This window comes from Columba livia, chromosome 8 (assembly GCF_036013475.1).
Source record: "Columba livia isolate bColLiv1 breed racing homer chromosome 8, bColLiv1.pat.W.v2, whole genome shotgun sequence".
Taxonomy (NCBI): Eukaryota; Metazoa; Chordata; class Aves; order Columbiformes; family Columbidae; genus Columba; species Columba livia.
The window spans coordinates 29,903,269-29,927,091 of record NC_088609.1 but is presented as its reverse complement, the minus strand read 5'-3'; the positions used below and the strand labels follow the sequence as shown (position 1 = coordinate 29,927,091).

Below are 23,823 nucleotides of genomic sequence, written 5' to 3'. Positions count from 1 at the left end.
GGACACAGCACATCACAAAGGAGGAAAATCCATCTGTTTTAGCAGCTGGCTCGAAGCATTCAGTTAGGTATCTATTGCAGTGAAGAAGCTCTCCTACTGTTTCAGGCTAGTTCCTGCAATGCTTACTCATCCTGGCTAGAGTTGTCTAGGGTGGTTTGCAGTACCAGATTTGGACATAGGAAATGATTTTGTAGTCATTCTGTACTCTCCTGAGTTCCAGATTCTATGTTCAATTGCAACGAATTAAGCAAACTACATAAACATGGTCACTATCTGCATACTTTTAAAATTACTGCAGCCTGGGCCCATACTCTCTGATATTACCTACTAGAAATCTATCCCCATCTGAATCTGCAAATAGCTAGAACCAACGCTTTCTTTAACAGGCAGCTCACTTGGATGCAGAGACCCTTCTTCAATTCCTGTCAGCTTCGCTGGAAAATGAGAGTGCTCAAGACCTCTCCACAATAAGCTCAAAGCCACAAGACTTCACTTAGGCAACCGTTTCTGGAGTATGTTGACATGAATGGAAGAAATTTATACATAACAAAGGCGGCAACTCCGCAATTTCGGAAGCACATGGGACACGAGCATGAAATCGCTGGTCTATGACAGAAGTCACTGGCAGCTATTCTTGATTTATTGCTCTAAGTTTGCATATATGCTTATATAGTGATATATTACGTGAATAGTAAAGAGGGTTTATATGAACCTGTAGATAGGAGCAGTAGCTATTACCAAAATTATATCTATATATATATATATAGATATGTATATAGCTTGGCCAATGAAGGACTTCACTTGATTCTCTGACTGTGCCTTTTCAGTTTGATGGTAATGGGTCCCCTTGTTGCCATAGTTGTTGTTCAGCCTGTCATCATAAGTGATGTTTGTGTTTGTGTTAGTAATAGGAGGAGTGTTTTCTATTGACTCTCTAATAATACATAAAGAACTGCAAACCAATCCATAATGAACACTTATCCTTCATTTCTTCTCTTTTTTGTTCTAATGCTTCATATCTGATATTTGCTTGATATTTTTTTTTTAAGTTAAGAGATTATGTTCCAATTAACACTTTCACTTCCAGTTGGTGTAGTTTTTCTCTGCAAAGGAACAGACATATATACGCTGAGCTATTCAGGATCCTGTTGAGATCTCTTATATTATAGTAAAGGTACCCCCGGAATATTCAAATGTAATCCAATCTCTTACCAAATTGTAGTAATCATGTCCTCAGTTGCTTTAGTCCATATGTTAAATCTCTGCTCTGTTTACAATGGTTATGTATGTCTTCCTTCTTTTGTTTTGGTGGTGGATGGTAAATCTGAAGGCCATGAAGAACAGTTTCTGGTGATGAAAAGTGGTACTGCGTACCCTCTGTCTGCAGCCTCCTGTGCTAATTTCTTAACCTGCAAAGTTTCTGACTTTAGACACGGAATTTTGAGTATGCTACATATTCCAGGATGCACCTTGTTCAACTTTCTCCCTCAAAAAAGTGATTAAAATGAAGTACAGTGTTTCACATGTGGTCTTAAAGCAGATTAGTCCATTCAGTTGAGCTAGACAGATGATTTCTGAAGTATGCAATACCTTTATTTAAGTTCCCTAGATTGCAAAGAAAACCAAGAAATAGAAAACAAAACAACAGCAGATTCAGCAGATCTTATCTCACAATTTTCCCCCTTCTGTTTTCATTTGCACTTCTATTTCGATGCAATACTTCATTTTTTAATGCATCTATCACTGTTTGCTTCTGTCAGAAGTTCAAAGGCAGCCTGCTTTCATAAAGGAGAGACAGTATTGACTGATCTCTAATATTGTTTCTACCTTTTTTTGGCCAATCCTCAATGCATATTTCCAGTTTTGAAAAGCATTTCATGAATCACTGGGCAGTTTGAAAAATCTATAGTGTAAGCTCATTACTTTGCTGCCTGCTGAATCTTTTCCATTGGTGTGTTTGCAATGCAAAAATGCGGCCCTTTCTCTCAGGAAGAAAGAGGTTAAAATTTTATATATACATAAATAATAAAACAACACATGGAGGTGATATCAGTGTGATGCATTTCATTTCCTCTATACCTTTGACTGCCCCTCTGTCCATTAATTCACACAAACTTTCATCATATTCCAACCTCCTTAGCACCTTTAGTCTCATTTTTCTAGCTAGTCAGACAAAAAAAGCTTACTTCTCCCCTGTGAAATGTGGCACTCCCAGCCATCCTCTCAAATGTCACTGGCTAGCGGCCCAGGACAAGCAATATTCTGTTTGATGCTAGTGATAGTGGTTTAAGCTCATACCTCATGGGGCTGCAGAGCTAGAAATGGGAGCTTTCCACTTGCTACTGAGCTCCTTGCCATAGCAAGCAAAGAGGGTTAAAAGATGTATAGGGCTTAGTGGGGCCAAAGTTTTAGACTTGAGGAGAGAGACCCAAGGCTTCACAGACCACAGGATAGAACAGAAATCACAAAATGATGCAACTTCAGCAGGAGTCATATTTCTAACAAATAATTTCTCATGCTTAGCCATGTATAGAATCTTAGTAACTCATAGTCTTCATTTCAAAGGCATAAGGACATCAAAGTGGTCCTGTTACAATTTACCTCCCCCCTACAATCTATTTTAAGCACTTCTATCACCAATATTTTTCTGAAAAATATCTTCATACATATAGTGCGAAGGGAATGTAAGTGCTTTCAGCACTCCTGCAGAGAAACATGCAGAACTCACCCAGACTTTAACTACTTATATCACACTAGATACCTTTTCTTCTCACTCTTTTGTGAAGGGTAGTAGGTAAACAAAGAAACCTTCATTTTCTTACTCTCTTTAAAACTGGGCACAGATCTAAGATTTCTAAGATATTATGGTTTGTTTGTTTGGGGTTTTAAAATTTTGGTTTATGTTTGGGGTTTTTTTGTTTGTTTTGTTCTGTTCTGTTTTGTTTATTTGTTTGCTTTTGTAGCAAAGGAGCCACATTGCCATCAATGAGTCACAAAATAATTAAACATTTAAGACTGTCTGGGCTTTCATTCTTAGGAAGTGACAGGGTTGAAGAGTAGCTGCAGCTTCCAGTTTGGAGGCATTCTGTGTGCTGACCGCACGCACAAACCCCCTGCCTCTGGTTATGGGGGAAAGGAGAGACAGCGAGATGTAGAGCATGGTTTGATGGAGTTACTCAGGGAAAACGTCCTGGCAAACAACATCTGGATCTTCAGCAGAAATATGGGCCATTACCCTCATCCTCACTTGCACTGAGTATTTTGGCTTCCAGTTGCTGAGATTCACTGACATAGATGAAGAATAAGAGGCTCTTCCATTCAAGTACTCATTCCAGGCCAACCATAACGTGGAAAGTGTGCTTATAATGGTTCATTATATTAAGGTGTAGATTATGCTATTTTGTCTCTCCATGAACTTCAGCCACAGTTTGGAAGGGTGTTTTATAGCTATACAAGGAAATCTCTGAAAGACAACCTGGGTTAAAATGCATTGCCAAAAGATTATTTTATTTCATTCATCCAGACGACTCAGAAAAAGTTGCTGTTTGAGCAGTTCTATTTAAGAATCAATGAAAGAGCTCTCTCACTGCAAGGCCACTGTCAGTTTTGAGAAGTTTGTCTCTACCTGGATCACTACTTCTTACATGGCTTCCTCACTCTACATGGATTTTTATTTTGGCATTTACATCCTAGGTCCTCCTGAAGGTTGAAAAACCTAACCACAGCTCTGCCACGCTTTCTCCTGGGCTGGGGAAAGCAGTTGTTTGTGTTTTAGTCTGTCTTTACCTCTAGCTCTAAGGAGGAACAGAAATGCATGGACAGTTCAGCATCCCTTGCATATTGAACATAAATTGAAGCAGGAAGTCAGATGGACTTTAAGATGTTCTGTGTCTTGACTCGTTTCCAAGCTGATTAAATGCTTATAAGTCAGCCTATGGTCTTCTCCTCTTTGCAAGTCTAACTGTTTGGTATACAGATACATATCTACATGTATGTAGATTCCAGTAGTGTTAAAAACCAAACCTCCAGATAGCTAGAACTATTAATTCACATGAATTTAAAATTAAATTAAATAGCTGGGCTGCTTTCCAGATGATTTCTAAAGTTCCCATGCTTACACGCAGAAACCTCCACAGGCTTTACGTTACACTACTGTATTTGTTTTAGTGAGCATTTGACTGCCAAGAATACTGTCTATGACCATCATGGAAATCTAATTAAATATTTGACAAGCAGAAAGCTGGACATCATTCAAGTCAAGCTCAGCATTAAATTAGAAAATCTAGTTTGTCTCCTTTATCAGTAGATTTAAAAATCAGCCTATTCTACCAAAACCCATAAGTTTAATGACTTTGGTCAGACACACTGTGAAACAGATGTCTAACATACAGCCATGAGCCTAAATAATAAAAACAATGCCTTGGTTTGCCACGGCAAAATATATTAGAAAGACTTAGAAAGGTTGGTCACCAGCAACCTCCTTGCTGATGGTTAACACAGCCCTGTAAAATACATGAGCTGCCTTTTGTAGTCTCTTGCAGGAAGCCTTGGAGAGCCACAGATAATTTGCTTTCAATGATTCATCAAGTTGGCCCTTTGTTTCACTAATTTGAGTGTCAAGTGCAACCACATAATAAAGAATTACCAAGACCTGATAAGATTCTTCTTATATTGCTTCGTTTGTCTTAACAACTGGTACCATTGAAACCAAACCCACAAACTGAATAAATAGCAAGCCTGCGTGCAATACGGCATTCTTCTTCAAAATGATAAAGCATGTTTACTGCTCTATCTGCTGATGTACCATACATTCTTGTTTCTTTTTACTTTCTTATAAGGCACTAAATGCTGTATTCTATGCCAATGCTCGAGATGGCATTTGTTTCACTGTTAGTCCTTCAATGAATTAGTAAAGATAAAAAATGGATTTCAATGACAATTCCAGCCTTGAGAAAGCTGCTACTGTGACCATGGTTGAGTTAGCGTGCTGATCGTTTTCTCCTTAATGTAATCTTTAATGTTATATAGCTATAGGTTAGATGCGAAGCCATATATTAGAACTATTATTTCCATGAGTAATTTCAAGAGAAATATCTTCACGATTAGGAGATAAGATTTTTGGTTTTAGATGCTATGCTGTCAGTTTAATAACTTTGTAAGAAATCAACCTTAAAATGGCTTGTTTTGGAGCGGCACGTTTATAAACATAGAATCCCCAGAGCAAGAAATCTATGTAATTTGAGGTCTGTTAATAAAGTTTTCACAACTGAACTGTACACCAGTAACACAAAGAAGGAAATAATAAAAAACTTTAGAAAGCTGCTTAGGAAAGCAGAGTGGGAAAATGTCTGTCTTCCAAAACCAGAAAGGTGGCATGGGGAAGCAAGCCTGTGAGATTTACTTTTTACTTTTAAAAATGGAGAAAGCTTCCGTCAAAAGATTTTGAAACCGGTTTGGGGGGCTTGGGAAAGAGAGGGTGATGGTAGCACTGCATGAGGAGTCGAGGCTGCCGATTTTTTTTTAATAACGTGAATTTAAAGTATTGCCTGAACGCTGCTAGTTTCAGGAAACCCAGCTAGCGGTGGGAGAACGGCGAATTTTCCGCTAAGGAAAACCACAAATAATGTAAGGCGAGAGTAGTGCCCCGGTGCTACAAGCAGGAGCGAAGCCTGGGCCGAAGGAGGGAGCCCCTGGCCGCGCGCCCGGCGCCCACCGCGGGCCGGAAGGCGCCGCCCGCCCGGTGCCCGCCGGGGGCAGGAGAGGAACCGCCCGCCCGGTGCCGCTGAGCCGTGTGCTCGCCCGCGGAGCGGCGCGACCGAGGGGGAGGCAGAAGTAAACTTCCACCTGCCCTGGAGCCGCCGCTGCGCCGGCAGGAGGAGGCGGGGGCGGAGGCGGAGGCAGGCGGGGCAGGCGAGGACCCGGCTCTGGCAGGCTCTGAGGGTCCGGCCGGGTGTAATTCGCCCCTAATCCCCGCCACGGCGGCGCTTCCCCGGCCGAGCCATGTCTGCGGCTTCCCCGCCATGCCGAGCCTAGCGGGGAGCGGGAGGACTGGCGGCCGGGAGGCGCACAAAATGAAGACCCTGATGGTAAGTGCATTGTTGGCTCTGCTCATCCCGGCTCCGGCGGCGGGGAGGAGAGGAGAGGAGAGGAGCGGCGCGGAGCGGAGCGGAGCGGGGCTGCCCCGGGCACCCTGCACACGCTCCAGCCTTCCCCGGGCTGTGTCCCCGCGGCTTCTCGGGATCACGCGAAGGGAACAAAACCCCGGTGGCGGCGGCGAAGAACTTTCCGTCTGCTTTCTTTTATTTGTGTTGCTCGCGGGTTGGGGGTTTTGTGTGTCTGTGTGTGTCCGTTTTAATGAGCGTATAGAAAGCTGAGCTGTTTAAAGGATGAGGCTGTAGGTAGCTGCGCGAGCGGAGAGCGCCACAATCCCCAACACTCGTTAAAATGCACGAATAAGGTGCCCAAAGGGGAACGGCTGCATGGGAATGAGAGGCGCGGGGGAACTGGGCATGAAGAGGGGAGAAGCGGCAAAGAAGCAGGGCTGGGGGAGAGGGAGGAAGGCAGGGGAGCAGAGCGGCGAGGCGCCAGGAGGAGGAAGGAGGGGGTTCCCCGGGTCTCTCCTCGCACTTTTGCCGGGTCTCTGGTGGCGTGAAACTTGCGGGCGCCGCGAGTGCGGCGGCGGGGAATGGAGCGCCCCGCTGGGCCCGCGGCGGGGGGAGCCGCTGCCCCGCGGCGCTGAGCCGCTTCTCTCTCTGCCCCCCGCAGCGCCACGGGCTGGCCGTCTGCTTGGCGCTCACCACCATGTGCACCAGCTTGTTGCTCATGTACGGCGGCATCGGCGGCGGCGGTGGCCACCCGGAGCCGCGGCGGCAGCAGCAGCAGCAAGTGGCGGCGGTGCCCAGCCGCCCGCCGGAACGGGACCAGCACCAGCCGGCGCTCCCCGTCGGGGCCGGTCTTCTGGAGGGCTACATCAGCGTCCTGGAGCACAAGGTGAGCCTCCGCTCGCACAACCCGGCCCTCGGGGGAGCCGGGGACCCCGCGCTGCCCTGTCCTCCCAAGGGGGCACCGACCCCACACCTGCAGAGCTCTCCTTCCTGCCCTCCGTGCGGCGGCGGGGCCCAGCCCAGGGGCATGGGGTGCCCTGGTGACTCGGTGTGCGGGATGGCTTCCCTGCCCTAGTGCCTGGCCCTGGGTGCATGGATTAGCAGGATGCGGTGTCTATCTAGCCTGTGGTCAGGCATTTGCGGAGTGTTGGCTTTCTCTTCCCTTGCCCAGTAGAAGATGGAGGGTGAAGCGTTTTGTTTCTGATGGTGGATGCTAGAGGTGCACTACAGATGTATGTTTATGACAATATTAGGAAGGTCTGAAGAAGGAAGTTTAGTTACTGGAAGGTAAAGTCAATAGGCAGGTGTTTATTCTTAGCTCTTTTTGTCTTAGGAAACTGAACTGCACAAATGACCTTTTCATCCTCCTCCTGGGAAGCAGAAGTCATCAACCATAGTCTCCATTCTAAAAATTGGGGGTACTTCTTTAACGGTGAACAAAATGATGTCCCTCCCCTTGACACAGGAATTACCAGTCTGGATTGTCAGACTGCAATACTCGTTTACCAGAGACAGGCAGAGTAAGCTTTGATATCTCTCAGGACAGATGTAATGACATAAAGTGAGCAAGGTAGCACATCCATGCTGAAGAGATACTTGAGCTTCAGTAATTTTATCAGAAGGCAGACTCCTCTGCTTTTTGTGCAGTGTTGAGTTTGTTGCTTTTACCTGGAAACTCCCAAGGACCCCTCTCTGCCAAAACCCCAGATAATGTTTAGTACACACACTTCTTGCAGTAAATATTTACTGCAAAAAATAAGGAAAGGAAGTAAGGGTTCTCCACTTTCTCATGTTTTCATATCCAGACTGGCATCTTTCTGAAAGATCTGTTGTCAAACAAGTCACTGGGCTCAGTTTAGAGGTACTGTGTGAAGACTAGTGACTTTGATTCCTTCTGGCTTCACTTTCTATGCAGGAGTTATGTGTAGGGCTCTTAACATAGGAAAATAACTTGCGATGGTCCCTTGTAGACTTTTTATTTGCTTTATTACATGGTTCAGGAAATTCTCAAATATAGTGTCTGTATAGAAAAAGCAAGTTTGGCCATGGGGCTTCCTACTGTGTGAGGTGTTCTCTTGTAATTCTTCCGTTCTTGAACATAACTGTAATGGTTAACTGTAGATAAATGCGCACATGATTTTTGTAAGCAGTAGTGATTTAAAAGGCATCTATGGGTTTTTTAGGGTGTATATGCAAGTGGCCCTCTGGCACTGATAACCCCTTACGTTGCTTTCTCCTGACTCCCAAACACCCTTCATTAATAGAGCACATTTAAAATCACTATTCTGTCTTTATTATTTTCCAGAGTAATTTTAATGTTTCTCTGTGTTTTGGAGATAGCTGATCCTCTGGCTTTTTAATATATTGTAATATGGCCCAAAACCCACATATACTCAATTTCCGAATTTCATTTCACATACCTCATGCTTCTCAGTAATAATCTGCTGAAGGTTTAATAACTTTTCCACATAACTTCTGTGGGCCAAAAAGAAGATTGTGCAGTCCCTGCTGTGTTTCCAGCTTGCTTTGTCTTCTTTTAATGCACGTGAGATCATGCAGAGAGCTGTGCCACTGTGGTATACAGAGCAGTGAGGACACTGTGTTACCATAAAGAGATGAAGTGGGAGAGACAGGCTCTTAATAGTGTATTTGTTTTAGTAATTTAACAGACTCGCATATATAACGTGGCTTTACAATCCCAGAATATGTAGGTTTTCTGCAGGTGTTAATGGTTTGGAAAGAGAAGGATGCAGGATCGGTGATCATGAGAATGGGAAGCGAGATTGCAAGAACAGTGAAAAATTTTCAGAGAACATGTTTTTTGGGTGGGACACTGGAGACTGCAGAGAAGACAGCTTGAATAGCAAATCCAGCCCAAAGGGAGAGGAAATGAAGGAATCAGGGACGTTTAAGGAATTTTAGGAGATCTGCAAGAAGAGAGCATGATGAAATTCTGTGGCTGTGAGAAAGACATGGTATTTGAAAAGACAAGGAGGTCTGGAATGAGATGAAAAGTACCTGTTGTTTGAGGACAACAGGCTTGGAAGGGCAGGAGGGGAATGACTGTAGCCATCGTACTTACTACTTTGATGGCATAGAGGTGACAGTGTGAAATGACAATGGATGGTAGATTTTTCACAATAGAGCTTCCTTAATTTCCTATATAGAGTTTTGAGATTACCTGTCAGGTCGAATGACCTGAAGCTGAATGACCATTATACAGAATTCATCCTTGGTACGTGTTGATGCATGAATGACAGTTAGAAGAAGACTAAATCTCTAGATCGTTCAGATCGAGGAGCTGGAACACCTTCTCAGCTTTGGAAAGACTTTGTTTCTGGATCCCATAGTTTGCTTTAATAGGAAAACCTAGTTTTATGTTTGTGGTGGTGTATCCATTCTGATGCATTTCATGACAGTATGCACATATATGAAGAAGCTATATGATAAGTACTAAAGTTGTTATTAATCCGTAATTACAATATGAGAATTGACACATACAGAAGCTGTGTTATATGGTAGTATAGACATTTTTCTTCAGGGATAAAATGTAACAATTGTTTACATTGTGAAATCTCTTCTGTCACTACTAGAAATACAGCTCATTTAGTAGTGCTGGGTGATCATGTATGGAGACTGTTTGCCAGAACATCAAGATAATTAGTAAAGTATGAATTATTGTAAAATATAGCTTGCAATATTGTAATTACCAATTATTTTCCTCTTTTTATTTTATATTCAGTAAGAGCTGTAGTTCCTTATCTGTCCCGTCAAGATAAGCAGGCAGTCTCTGAGAGTACAGCTAAAACACGTAATATTCTTTTTACCGGATTGAAGAGTGCTTTTGCAGGAGTCTCTTGTCACTTGGTCAGATTTGTGATGTTTTGTCTCTTAGTGCTTTGCCTTCATGGTTTTTGCAAGCCCATTTTTCCCTGAATCAATCAGCAGAGATCAGAACCCATGTTCTTATTATAGCTTTAACAGTCTTTCGTGGTTTAGCAGTGCAAACTTGGTTTTTGTTGAACTGAACTTCTAAAACAAGAAAATTCAGAAATGCATTGGATTCAGAGGTTGGTTTTTGGCATTTTGCCTCTGCATGTCCCAGAGCACCAGCAGCTGACAGTCATTGTTGATGGATGTTTGAAATGAATAATACCATTTTTGTTCCTAATAGCCAGATGTTTATATCCTAAAAACTCTGGCATTTGGAACAGAAGACATGGTTTGCTGATAGTTGCTATTGAGAGGTCAAGGACCAAATGAAGTGGAGAACTAGCAGCTACTGTTCTACTTCGAGGAGCTGTTGCTTCCTACAGAAGCACATTGGCAGAGTGTAGCACTACTTAGCTATTGCATCTGTTCTGCAATTAGGAAGGATGAGAGTCCCAGGCTGTCAAACTAACGTCTTTCATGAATTCTTTGAGTGTAATCTTGAAATGAAAGAGGTTTTGTCACTGGCATTGAGGGAAGCAGAGTGACACTGTTCCATGGGAAGGCATGGGGATAAGACTTTTTGTTGATTTATCATAGTGCTAGCAAGAAATTACGATGCTAATATTTTTAAGCAATGACTGAATACACGTAAGAGACCATTAAGGAAATTAGGAAATGTTGCACTATTCCAGAACTTGCAAGAAATAAATATCTAACCGTTATATTAGTATTCTGAAATGAATGTGAGAACGTGCTTTTGGATAGTTAAAACACTTCTTACCCAGTGTTGACTCAACAGTTGGTACTGCGAATAAAATATGAGTTTGTTACATATGTCATTGAATAATATTTCAAGCCATCAAGGATTTTGTTTCTTAGGAAAAAAAAAATCAATCTTGCAGACAAAATGTGTGATTTAGTAGAACCATATTTAAATACCTTAAGAGAGCATTGAGATCAACATGATAATTTAAGCAATCACAATGATTTCTTAATTTATGATAATGTAAATTATCATATGCAAAGAAATCTTTGTGATCCCCTTCAATTAATGCAAATCAGAGAACAGTGTAGTTAATGAAGTGTTTGAGGAAGAGTCATTGTGCAAATAGTGCTATAGCTCCTTAATCTCTAAGACAAAATACGTTGTTCTGGGATGAAACTATTTTTTCCAGGATAGTAAACTTTGTTCACTTAAAATAGGGAGGGAATCTTGCCATGTTTTATGTTATTTTAAATAAGTTCTAGATAGAGTTTGGATTATGAATTTTACCTAAATAGTTAAACCATTGATAGGTTTGGGCTGAATAATTTGCGGGGGGTCACTAGACCAACCTTCATAACTAACTGACATGGACATGGGAAGGAATGAAATTCTTTTGAGGGTTTTAGTGTCTTTCAAATGAATTTATCACGGGACCATAAATTATGTTACAGCAAAACTTCTTTTCTTGCTTGAGGTGGGATTGAGCCCAATGGGTTGAAGGAAACCATGTTACCATGACTTCATTACAAGTTTCTTTTTGCCTCTGAAATTCTTACCTGCAAAGGAAGGAATGCAGAATTTATGATTCAATTATTTGATGGAGCTTTTGTTATGTGAGCGATCCACCAGGGGGAGACTTTATTCTAGAATAACTTTGTGGGGGGACACTTCGTCTGAGACCTGGGCAAGATGTGAGTCCAAAAAGCCCCTGTTTCAGTGTTTTGTGGTTTCTGGACTGTTGTTTGTTTACACACTGTAGTTATCTTATACACTGATAAATTGTAGGTTCATTAAAACCCTCATACAGTTGACAGAGTTAAAAAAGACCACAGCAGTCGGAGAATGTAACTGAATATCCACAGAGAGAGAGCAGAGACCATCGTTTTACCAGATTTGCGCAACATTTGAATAATGACTATCTTGTACTTGATATTTTCTTGCTTTTCAGCTGCTGCAGTAGTGCGCTTTTTCAGCCTAACAAATCATAATACTGGATTCATTCATTTTTATGACCCTTGTCTATAATTTTTAGCAGCTTCTGTGTGCGCTAGATGATAATACCTAGTGTGCAATATGTAGCTCACAACAATGATGGGAAATGATGGTACATTTTTCTGTTTTCCAGGCTGCTTGGCACCTCTGCAAAGAACCAGTAATTCTAGCCCAGCACTGTTCCTCCTTAAAATATCTTGAAATATTTTCAGATGTTTACACCTAGGTATCAGTTAGCTGTTCCGTTTATGCATTTATTTAATGAAAAAGGCCATATTCCATAGCTGGACATTTTTTAATAGAATTCTGACTCCAGAACACAAATGTTAGCTATCAGGATAATATAAACAAGTAATATTTTACAGTTATCACTGTTGCCTAACTCTTTGTAAAATAAGTGCCGTTAAAAATGAAATGAACTAGTAGAGGTGGGACTCCAGGTAGAAGTGGGAACCCATTGCTTAAAAGAATTGTCTAGAAAGAGTACAGGTGCTATTAAATACTCAGATGTCCCTGAAAATGGAAAGGTGATTGGTATGCATCTAACACATAGTGTTATTGTACGCAACATCATGCATAAAAACCTACCCAACCACAAACTAGCCGAGTTCTGATCATTTTCTGGTTATTGAGAAGGGAAAGGAGAGGAAGTTACCCTAGTTATATAGAAAACAGTGAAAGTATTGGAGTTTATGCCAGTTGGAGATCTTGCCTTATGTACTTTGTGACGTTTTGTGACATAGGTTTATTCCTTCCTAGCAAATGAAGCAAAAAGAAGGTTTCAGAGACTGTATCACAAAATCTTGATGATTGCTTTCAGTACAAACATAAATGGTGGGTTGATGGTCAGGTCAAGATAGTTAATGCAGGATTGTGGTTTAATTTTCTCACTTTTTAAAAAAGTCACATCTCACAGCCATGTCTTCTGATACCATGAAATTGGTCATAATATATTATCTTGTTTTTACAGTTGACTAAGACAAAGTATTTTTCTTCATAGAGGAAAAATTGCAGAAGCATGAAGATTTACTTATTTATTTATTTATTTAGTGCTTCTGGTGTTTTCTTGATGGATTCAGGATTACAGGCTTTATCCTGAATTGTGGAAAGTGAAGACTGAGTAAATATACTCTTCCCTGTTTTATGAATATCCTATGGGTCATATTTTAATAAGTGGGTGCTCTTTGTTTTCCTTGTCTGCTGCTTCTTTTGTGAACATGCAAAATTCTTGATTTAATGGATACACAAAATACTTCCAGGCAGGGAATTGGTGACACTTTGCTAGTAAGATGTGCCTATCTCTCACGTAAAACCCCTTAATTTTTTTTTTGTTTCATTTTCCTCATTAGTTTTAATGACCACATTTATATTTCTGGTGTGTGCTGAAGTATATTATATTTGATAACCACTTAAAGTCACCATATTATGCACTTTTTGCACACAGTTTTTCACCATGAGCATTTTAGGCTATTTTCATCTTCCTGTAAAGACAAAGTGTTCTTTTGAAGGGTCTTAATCCTTAGTGGAACCAAGTCTGAACTAAATGAGATTTTCAATGACAGGAAATGTAATTTTTGTTCACAGCTGATGGATATATCTCAATAGAGTTCCTTAAGTTCTCCCTTTCTGCCTGTCCTGGGGCATAAGTGGATATTGAGTGTTACCATAATGATGTGATATCCTCAGAACAATAGGCTGCAGTAGTTTCCTTTTCCTGGTGACCTTCCTTATTGGTTTAACCTGTATATTGCTCAGTAATGCTCCATATGCACATCCTTGCTGCTGAGGTGGCATTGATACAAAGAACACAGTGTATTAATTGAACTTCTAATTAGGGTAATTATGATCAAATCAGCACTCATTTGGTGCTGATATAAGCAGATGTGACAGCACAAAAGCTACTTTGAAGGTGAGATGAAGCATCATGATGTTTCACCTTACTCTGTTTCACCTCATCCCTAAGCAATCTTTGTTAGTCATCAGTCTTTTGCTCTAATAGTTAAAGCTTAAAGTGTTAAGATCAGGTTAATTACTGAAGTTTGCTGTCATCTGGAAAAGGAATTATTTTCAGTTTGGATACTACTATTAATTGTTCTCCATTGTCATGCTGAAAATATCCAAATACAGTTAATAATAAGGGTTGCACAGGAAGTGAAGGGACAAGTTGAAGCTGAAACCTTCAGTCTTTAGAGAGTCTATTTGCAACAGAAGTGCAAAATACAAAAGAAGTGGAGCTCCGAGGTGCCCCTTGATGGTGTTATATGAAAGACAGAGTTGGGCGCTGAGAAACATGTACACATTCCTATAGAGAATATACCACGTTTGAGCTGGGGTTAGGCAAATCTGGTAATACTGTTAGTGCCTGAACTGTATGCAGAGAGACACACAATATGAGAGAAGCACAGTATATATATTGACTGCAATAATAAATACTAGATTCTTACTGAAACCTTTTAAGAAAACGTGAGAGTAGGATTGGGTGGGGGGAATGTGGAGGGGGAAAACCAATATATTTAATAGATTGCTACAGTATTTTTTCACACTGACAGTGAACTAGTGCAGAATGCTCGTAGTCCAAGAAAAGGGAAGAGTAATGGGCTTATATGGTATATAGGCACCATAGATCAGTTTTTCTTAATTCAGATTTAATAATCTGGACTGTTCTAAGTAATATAGAGCAAGAATATATAAATGTGTACTTCGTTGTTGAATACAACACGTTAAGGATTCATTGCAGCTGTAGAAAAATTTCCACTACAGAATGGATGGCTTAGTAAGAAATAACCTGGAAAAAAGGATGAGCGTGTTTCTCAGTAAACAGTCAATACATTTGGAATATGCACTTTTCTTTAGCAAATATTCTGTTTTCATTTTACTATGTTATTAGCATCCTCAGGTATTGGCATGATGTTAATATTGCAGAAATAAAATATTCTGTAAATTTTGTACTGTTGGACAGTATTAAATTAGACTATATCTTGCCCTCAGCTATAGCAGGTCATAAAAGCAGATGTAACAACACTCAGCAGAGCATCAGTCTGAGAGTTATCTCTAAGGAAAAGAAAAATTCAACAGTGCAAGTTTGTGCAAATGTACATCTGTCTCAAGCTCTGTGCACAGGAAAGTTAAAGGAATATCGTTATGCTTAAGAAATGGCTTGCTGAGAAATAGGCTTCCAGAGACTGCATTCATCACCAAACACATGCTACATTCCGGTTTGCCTGCATGAGGTTGAAAACTCTTCTCCCAGTTTGAGACACCAGGCTGTGCTTTTTAGATAGTGAGGTGAGTTACATTCAAGCTCGTTACTTTCTAAGCTTTCTCACCTGCATTGTGTTCTCTGTGGATTGACACTTCTGCTCAGTTTCAGTGAAATTCACCTGTGTGACTTGTACAAAACACGAGCACCTGAGGGAGCACATAATCAGGCATCTGGCAGGAAGGTGGTACGTGGTTACAGGATAATGAAGTGTGATGCAGAGATCCCAAAGCTGGAGGAGGCCGGGTCAGTAAGTCTGCCTGGTGTAGTTCGAGACATGCTTGTTAGCTTGAATTTGGAAGCAGAATAGACACAGTGTATCTGAGCACGTAAATCCTGACCTTTGGCAGGTACGTTTCTTCTGTAGCTGGGCTGGCTCTGGGCTGTGCTTTCTGTGGCGTTCAGGGTCGGGACAGGCTGAAGCTACACAGGGTGCTTAGGGAATGGTGGTGCAGACATGCCCAAAGCTGTTCTGGACAATTCTCAAGTGTAGTGCCAGGGATCAAAACCACACCTGAAATACTAGCTCTTCTTTAACTTCAGCCTTCCAAACTACATACACCTTGTATTTGCAGAGATTGACCATTTGGCCACAGCAAAGAAATGTTTAGAAAACATAATTTGCAAGAGTTGCCCATAATCCTTATGAGAACGCTTTCAGCCACATCGCATGCACAGAAGCAGTGCTCTCCAACCTTATGCTCAGTCTTTATGTGGAGTGCAGAGGCTCATGGGGAGTATGTGCTGTTGTACAACCTGTGCTGTCCCTTCCCTGCTCCGCTGTAGCTGTCAGTGTGGCATCTTTGGGTCAGTCCTTCAGACACTTGGATAAGTTTAATCCGTGAAGGTTAGAATAATTACAAATGTGCTCCTAAATTTTGTTGTTGTCCATTTTAGTCCTAATGCTACTGTAAAAGGGTTAGTTTTACACATCTCAGCATATTGCTGGGCTAAGATAGGAACATAAAACCTCAAAATACAGCAGCTGCCAGAGTGATGCAGAGTTAATACTGCCTCTCCTTCCTTAGCTCATCTGCCTGTGCCTGCACAATTGTAAGTGAAGTCTTAAAACATAACAAAACACTTTGTGTTTTATTTAGATAATTTCTTTATTAACACTTACATTCCATAAAATGGTCATTCCAATTAATATTAAGGATGACTACCCAAAATACATTTTACAAATTAAAAACTTGTGGTCAAGTCACCGCTCTTTCCGTTTGTTCATCTACTTACATATTCTCTTTGTAACACTGCTCTGATTTCTTTCTGTTTTTAATAGTGATTCATGAGCCTTACAAAGACTGAGACAGTTTGTTATAATATTGCTCGCGTTATCCATGAGAACTACCTTGGACATCAGTGGCACTGTACATAATAACCAGCACTTCAGGAAGAGTTTTGCGCTCTTGCCGAGTGCCAGCTGACATGATGTCTAAGCATATGTCTACGTGGGATTTTGCCAGCAGACGAGAGCGTGCTCTGCCCTCCCTTTGAGCTGGCTGGAGATGCACCGTCTCTGCTTTGGCAGCTGAGTAGCTGCAGTTAGCATGTTGCTAAGCCAGAACTAAGAGGCTTGACTGAGAGGCAGGGTTTTGTCATCTTAGGCTTAGCAGCATCTTTAGTAGTTTATACCATAGAGCTTGTCTGTGTCCTACAATCTCGACGCACAAGCTGTCGTGTTTGAGACGGACAAACAACATAAACCAGGTTCTTCCAGGATTAAAGTAGTAGATGCCATTTATTGTCACAAGTACATTTTCATACAGTTTTACCGATTCGTGTGTCTCCTCGCTACTGGTTACAAGTTACAGCAGTAACATATCGTTGGCTAATTTTGCTGTCATCAGTGTTACTCTCTACTCCCTTCTCGCTCACGAGTACACCTTATTATCTTCGAATACTCCTTTACTCTTTCTCACGGGTAGGCCTTAGTATCTTCAAGGCTAATTTCTGTTCCCATGCCCTCCATCAGGGAATCCACAGACCCGCCGTAGTCCCCCGCAACCCGCAGAGTTTGCTTGTGGTTGGTTTTGCAGAGCATGGTCAGAATTTGCATCTCCTTGCAAAAACCTGCTAGTCCATATCCTAATGGCTTCCTAACCCTGCTCTGGAGGAGTGTTTCCAGCCCTCTGCTGCACCACCAAGAACTTCTTGCCTAATACGATTGGAGAATATAACTACAACCTACAGGTTTATTGTACAGTTGCATGCTTCTTGGTGTTCAGCCAGAACATTTACTTACGTGCCACACAGTACTCTTGTTGCTGAAATTTTGGTCATCACATTGCCACATTTCTCATACACTTAACAAAAAAGGACTATTTTTCAGCGTTTCTCTTTTGTACAGCAGCCTAATATGATAGGTGATGTTGTGGATCAGGTTTTTGAAGTTTGAAATAAGACCGTAAATTAAGTTCACAGATCATGATTTAGAGATCTAAGTCACAATTGTGACAAAAATCTGCTGTTTTCACTGGGTGCATACTTATCAAAGAAAACGTTTTAAATTGCTCTGCTTTAGAAAGGCATGTTTGAGAATGAAGCTAAGAGTCTTCTGCTTGTGACACGTCAATTTCTATACACATAGGTTATTTTTGTAATGTTTGTGTTTTCATTTGTGTTTTCTGGTATTCTCACCATGTATATTTCTCTGGAAACATTGGTGACTGTATCTTGATGTCAGTCAATGAAGAATTTTTGCCGATAGGATATTTAGTAGTATCTTCACTACTGTAAGACTGCTGAGCCTTAATGGTACTCTTTATGTATGCAATTACCATGTTAATAAATTTAATTTTATCTCTTTATGAATAGCCAAAAACTCTGGTTTCTTACAAGTAGAATCAAAACTAGGGCAAAATTCTTCACTTTTGCTGTGTCTGCTTTGTGTCTCAGTAGCAGTGCAAAGAAACAACGAACCTAGTTACAGATATGCTGAATATTCTTTCTCAGGAGTAGTATTGGTGTATCCCTGATGGTTAAGGGCACAAATGAGGTACTTTGTGCAGCTGGTAGATGTGGAGGGGGGATATCAGGGCCAGGAGGGTATCTCTGGTATTACTATGTCTGATTTCTGCCAGCACAGTGATCCCTTTTGATCTGCAGCAATTTGTGCAATACAGAGCAGCTTTCAGTGTATTTATAATTATGCCTGTGGACATTTTGGCCTGGAAAGTGAAATGAGACTTCAGAATCACCTTTCACTCCCAGCTGTGCTGATTTGAAACTTCGCACAGCTTGTTACCTACCTGTAAGGATTGTTTCTGCTCTCATGAAGGACACCGTATGTGCAGCATCCTGGGCTTCAGTAGAAGGTGCAGCTCCCTCTGTCTTTTCGTCAGAGCTCTCACTGCTCTCAAGATAGAATAGCAACAAACCTTATATATACGTATACATATAACCTGTAATAGCGTGTATCTTCAGATCAAATTGAGATGATTCACAGGACCTGAAAACCTGTCTCTGAGGTTTCATGTTGATGTGGAATACAGTGAAACGGCTGTGTTAGGAGCACCTTAGAAGCAGAGTTTATGCTAAAAACAGACAGAGCCATTATGCTTGTATCAGTGCTCTAAGACACATATAGAATAAATTGATTGATGATAAGATGCATCAGTTTTATTAAAGTTTCTCAGGAATGATTTTTTATAATTAAGCCACTTCCCAGGGATATTTTTCAGTGTGTTATGAAGATGGCATATCCTATTTGTAGTGCATGGTGTGAAGAAAAATCATTTTAACATGACAATTAGTGTCCTAACATTTGAACTTTCAGGTACAATGGTGAATTTTCATGGTCTGTAGCAAATAAAAAAAATACATAAATTCCACTTGAAGGTACAAGAGGTGATCTCAGCCATATCATACCAAGTTGAAGGACCAACAGTTATTTGAGCTCTCAAAACTGTTTTAAATGGAGTGCAGTGCTCACAGGGAAATGCACAAAAACCTTGTGGCTAAGATCAGAGGTAAAACCAGCTGTACCCCAGCAGTGTGTAAACCAGTTGGGCTGAAACTGTAGTCCCCTCACCTCTGGATCGTGAATGATGAGGTTGCATCAGCTCGTCTTTTTTTAATTGGAATTGCTCATTTGTGTACTAGTCTGTGCAAAGCACCGAGACTTTGAAATTCAAAACAAAAGTAATCTTTTTAAAAAATAGTAAGTTTTCTAGTTCCTTTTTGTTTCCCCTGGAGAACAAATAGATCTGTCAGTTTTGTTGTGTTTCATACCCTGTGCATTACATCAGTAAAACTAATACAAATTACATTACACTGTGTTTATTAAAGTTGTGCTCCTACGCAGTAATACATATAAGACATCTTATGCTGCCTTAAGGATTAAGTTAAGCTCCTTTGTCAAGGCTGTTGGTATGGCAGGACTCTTAATCTTTAACTGTCAGAGTCTGGTTAGATCCTTCTTTAGACCGAGGCCGTGTCAAAGTGCAAAGAAATAAAAGCGAATGAACTCTCCCAATATCAACGCCTTCATATTTTTGAACAGAGTAATCAATAAAAAAGAAGCTGTGTAAGACTTATTTCTATAAGAAGATTGCATTTCAAGCTCTTATTTAGCAGCATCATAATTTGCTTTATGTTTATGCTTGTGAAATATGAAGACAAAGTTGACAAAGTGTTCAAAATATTAAATTCATGAAAATAAGACAGGCAGTGGGTGACAGCTCATTGAAAGGAGGACAGGGGATATTTTGTGGACCTACATCTCCTAATTAAAATTCTGTAGAGTTGTCCACAGTACGCTCCTGTTTTATTACATCAGTAATTACTCCTACATTTTCCTTTCAAATTACAACATTAAGTCTCAAAAGAAGAAATGTGCTATAGTTGCAGCATATTTAGCCAAGGCAAGACTTGAAACAAAACTATGTGAAAAGAATGGTGAAGATGAGAAGCCAAATTAAATTCATTGTGAAAGATTAATGTTTCCGACCCAACAGGGTATAAAACTGTTAGTAAGGAGCCACAATATTGTGCTATAGGTAGCAAAGGCTTACATTTCGCTGTGAATGTCTGTGCCATTTAGTTAATGCTGTCCGAGCTAAAACTTGTCAAGATGAATTTTTAAATAATTGTTTGCTAATGGCCAACTAGTGCAATTTGTGTAAAAATTCATTCGGTGTGGTAACATAATCATCTGATGAAGCGATACAGGTTGTAGGTTGAAGCAGTATGTAACATGTACTATAAAGAAGCTTTTGAGTGTGGTAAAAGCCTAAATTCTACTTTTCCAATCAGGCTTTATTTTTTGAAATAGTAGGAAAAGAAACCCTCAAGAAGTAAAAATTATGTTTCATTCTCCTTCAAAGGTATTTTCAAGCGGCTGTTTTTGTATTTTACACACATATAACCTTCCCGTTTTCTGAAACAAAAGGTTCTTTCCCTCAGCTCATTAAAAAATAATCCTTCGTACTTACATATCGCCTCACTTCTGAGGATTTCCAGGTCCCGTAGAAGCATTAAATGGAGAATTCTGCCTTAAAGTACAGGAGTATTAATTCCTTATGACATAGGGGGATAGTGAAACAAAAGAGTTCAAACCATAGTTTTGACCTCAAGTGTCCAGCATGAGTTTCAGGTAGGAGTTGGAGAAATACTGAAGTGTCAAAAACCAAGGGGACTCAACCTCAGCAGTCACTTGAGATACCAGACTTTCATGCATGGCTTGGAAATGAAATATTTGGTATCTGGTTTAGATTGTGTTGTATTATATTGTGCCATTGTTACCTCTGATATAACATGAAATAAAAATATATATTCTGTTTAAAAAGCAAAACAATAATTTCAGTGATGGGGAGAAGAATCATGATAGCACATCTCAGATTGTTAAATTGTTTTCTCTTTGCATTTTCAAGTAATTCCATCATATTTTAGTGTAAAGAAAAATAAAATCCTTACCTGACTGCAGAAGACGACCAACGAATGAGATATATTTAAAGCATAGTTGAATATGAAGGTTGTTCTTGTATAAAGTATGAAGCGTATCACAATCCTGTGAAACAGAAGCAGTTTGGGAGGAGCAGGAAAATATCTCGCCATATACCTGGAAAGATCATCTTTAAGAGCAAAGGTAGAAGTAGTCTTTAGACTGCCAGCTCAGTCCTTAGCCTCTCTGAATGCTCATTCAGAGTTTCCTGGGACACTGAGTTGTGGCAAAATCATTTGTGGGGTGACTGTATTTGATCTAGTAGGTGAAAACAGTAGGTCTTCTGAAATTCTGTGAACTGTAAGGGTGTTCACTGTATGCTTGGTGCTCAGATAGCCCTTGGTTTTTGCCTAAAATTTATGAAGTCCAAAGAGGAAGTACAAAAATTATAAATACAAGAATATGGATTCAAAAAGTTCCAATTATTTTCTGTATAGCAGTAGTGGGATATGAGCAAGTTGGTACAAAAATACAGGATTTATGGAGTATTATCTTTGGAAAAAAATGAAGGTCGTCTTTCAGGCTTAACATTATGCAGCTGAAATCTAAATGGCCTCAGTTTGCTTTCTATGGATTAGGAATAAATATTTTTCTCTTTGCTTTCAAAGGGTAGAAATAAAGATAACACAATTCTGTTATTCTCATTTAAATTGGGAAGGTTGGAGAGGAGAACTGCAAGTAGCGAATCCTGTTATCATGGATAATGAAACTGCAATAAAAGCTGCACTGCACAGTTTTTGGAGAGAAAGTGTACAGACCAGGCTATTCTGATTAGACACTGAAATACACACGTTCCTGCCACGACGTTGTACTTTAACCTTGATACATGACACACAAATGGCGAACCCTGACAAATAATCCATCAAGTGATGTTGACGGTCTGTCAGGGAAGGCAGACTCAAACAACTCTTTTTTTCTTTATTATAATCTATCACTTCTTGTAGTGCATCTCCTTATGGTCTTATGTTGGCAGACATTCTGGTAACTCTTTTTATTTCTTGGGAGAACAACAACATAGCATCGGGTGACTAAGCCCATTCCCACATGCTGCTTTGCAGAGCTGGGAAGAGGCACACAAGGTCAGGAAATGCTACAAATCAAATATTGTTATTCAAAGAGCCCGGTATTGCTTCTGGTAGAACTCTGTGGAATTCTCCCCTGGAAGTCAGCAGGAGCAGGATTCGTACCCAGGTCTGCAGCCCAATCAGTTGTTATTAGCAGAGGCTGCCAGTGCTGTGGGCACAGGCCTGTGAGACGTTAAGCATCGTAGAATCATTTTGGTTGGAAAAGACCCTTAAGGTTATAATGTCCAACCATAACCTAACTCTGGCACTAAGAACCTCATCTGCGCGTCTTTTCAACACCTCCAGGGATGGCGACTCAACCACTTCCCTGGGCAGCTGGTTCCATGGCTTTACAACCCTTTCTGTGGATAAACTTTTACTAATATCCAATCTGAACCTTCCCTGGTGGAACTTCAGGCCATTTTCTCTTCTCCTGTTGCTTGTTATGTGGGAGAAGAGACGAACACCCTCCATGCTACAACCTCCTTTCAGGTAGCTGTAACGAGCAATGAGGTCTCCCCTCAGCCTCCTTTTCTCCAGGCTGATCCTCAGAGAGCACCTCTCTTATGCTGATGCATAGACTCTTTCCTAGTTCTGCTTTGAAATGTTGAAACCTATAGATCAATAAAATTTGAAGACAGAAAGGGCAAGTAGCATGCAGGGTCAGGCCCTGTCTGTCAGGTTCACACAGATAAAAGAGTGTGAGGCCACAGTCTTGGGCTAATAATTGTTAGGTCCCAAATACTTCCTACACTGAATGTTCCTAAAAATCTTTGTACAAGAGTCTCATTGTTAAAGGAGCATGAGAGCTTACAATACCACAGAAGAAGTTGGACCTGAAGTGTTCATACAGAATCAGAATTGGGGAAATAATTATATTATTTTTAAACATTTTTTAGGATTCTCTGCATTAAAGGGTGTCAGTGATAGAAAGTGACACTTGTTTTTCTATCAACAGATCTAGGCTTTAATAAATAAAGACTTTGGCAATTCTTATTGTCATATGTTACTCTGATAGTGTCGTGCAATGACCATTTGTAAGGAATTTCTATTTGAGGCCTGATGTTTCAGTGGCCAACCTTAGATCTGAAGAAATCTGTATGGTTTTATGAGTGATGCCAGGATTCTAGTATTGAGGGACACTGAAATTCTGTCTTATCATTCTTGAAACTAGCACTGAGCTCAAGTCCCAGTGGTGTCCTGAAAGGCCACAACTTCCTTTCATAAACCACTGACCTTTCCTCTTGATTATCTTTGTGAGCTGGTGCTGTCTTTCAGCTAATAGGACTTTGTAATCGGAGAGCTAAGAGGAATAAAATAGAAGTGACAGTTCTTGCTTCTGGTTACTTGTCAATTTGAGTTCGAATGCCTTTTAAAAATGTTATTCTAAATCTGAGGAAATACAAAAGAGCACTTGTATGTATGTCCTGGTTTTGGCTGGGGTGGAGTTAATTTTCTTCCTAGTAGTTGGTGTAGTGCTGTGGTTTGGATTTAGAATGAGGATAATATTGATAATACACTGATGTTTAGTTGTTGCTAAG

At 40.5% G+C, this 23,823-nt stretch overlaps 1 protein-coding gene across 1 annotated transcript in view; it reads left to right on the top strand.

The window, feature by feature from the left end:
* The first annotated feature begins 5,812 nt into the window (after positions 1-5,812).
* ST6GALNAC5 (ST6 N-acetylgalactosaminide alpha-2,6-sialyltransferase 5) overlaps positions 5,813-23,823 on the top strand; it is a 72,409-nt gene continuing 54,398 nt past the window's right edge. The window contains exons 1-2 of the mRNA XM_065071318.1: positions 5,813-6,086; positions 6,766-6,990. Coding sequence (XP_064927390.1) covers positions 6,021-6,086; positions 6,766-6,990 — 291 coding nt within the window. The 5' untranslated portion in view covers positions 5,813-6,020. The remainder of the gene's footprint in view (positions 6,087-6,765; positions 6,991-23,823) is intronic.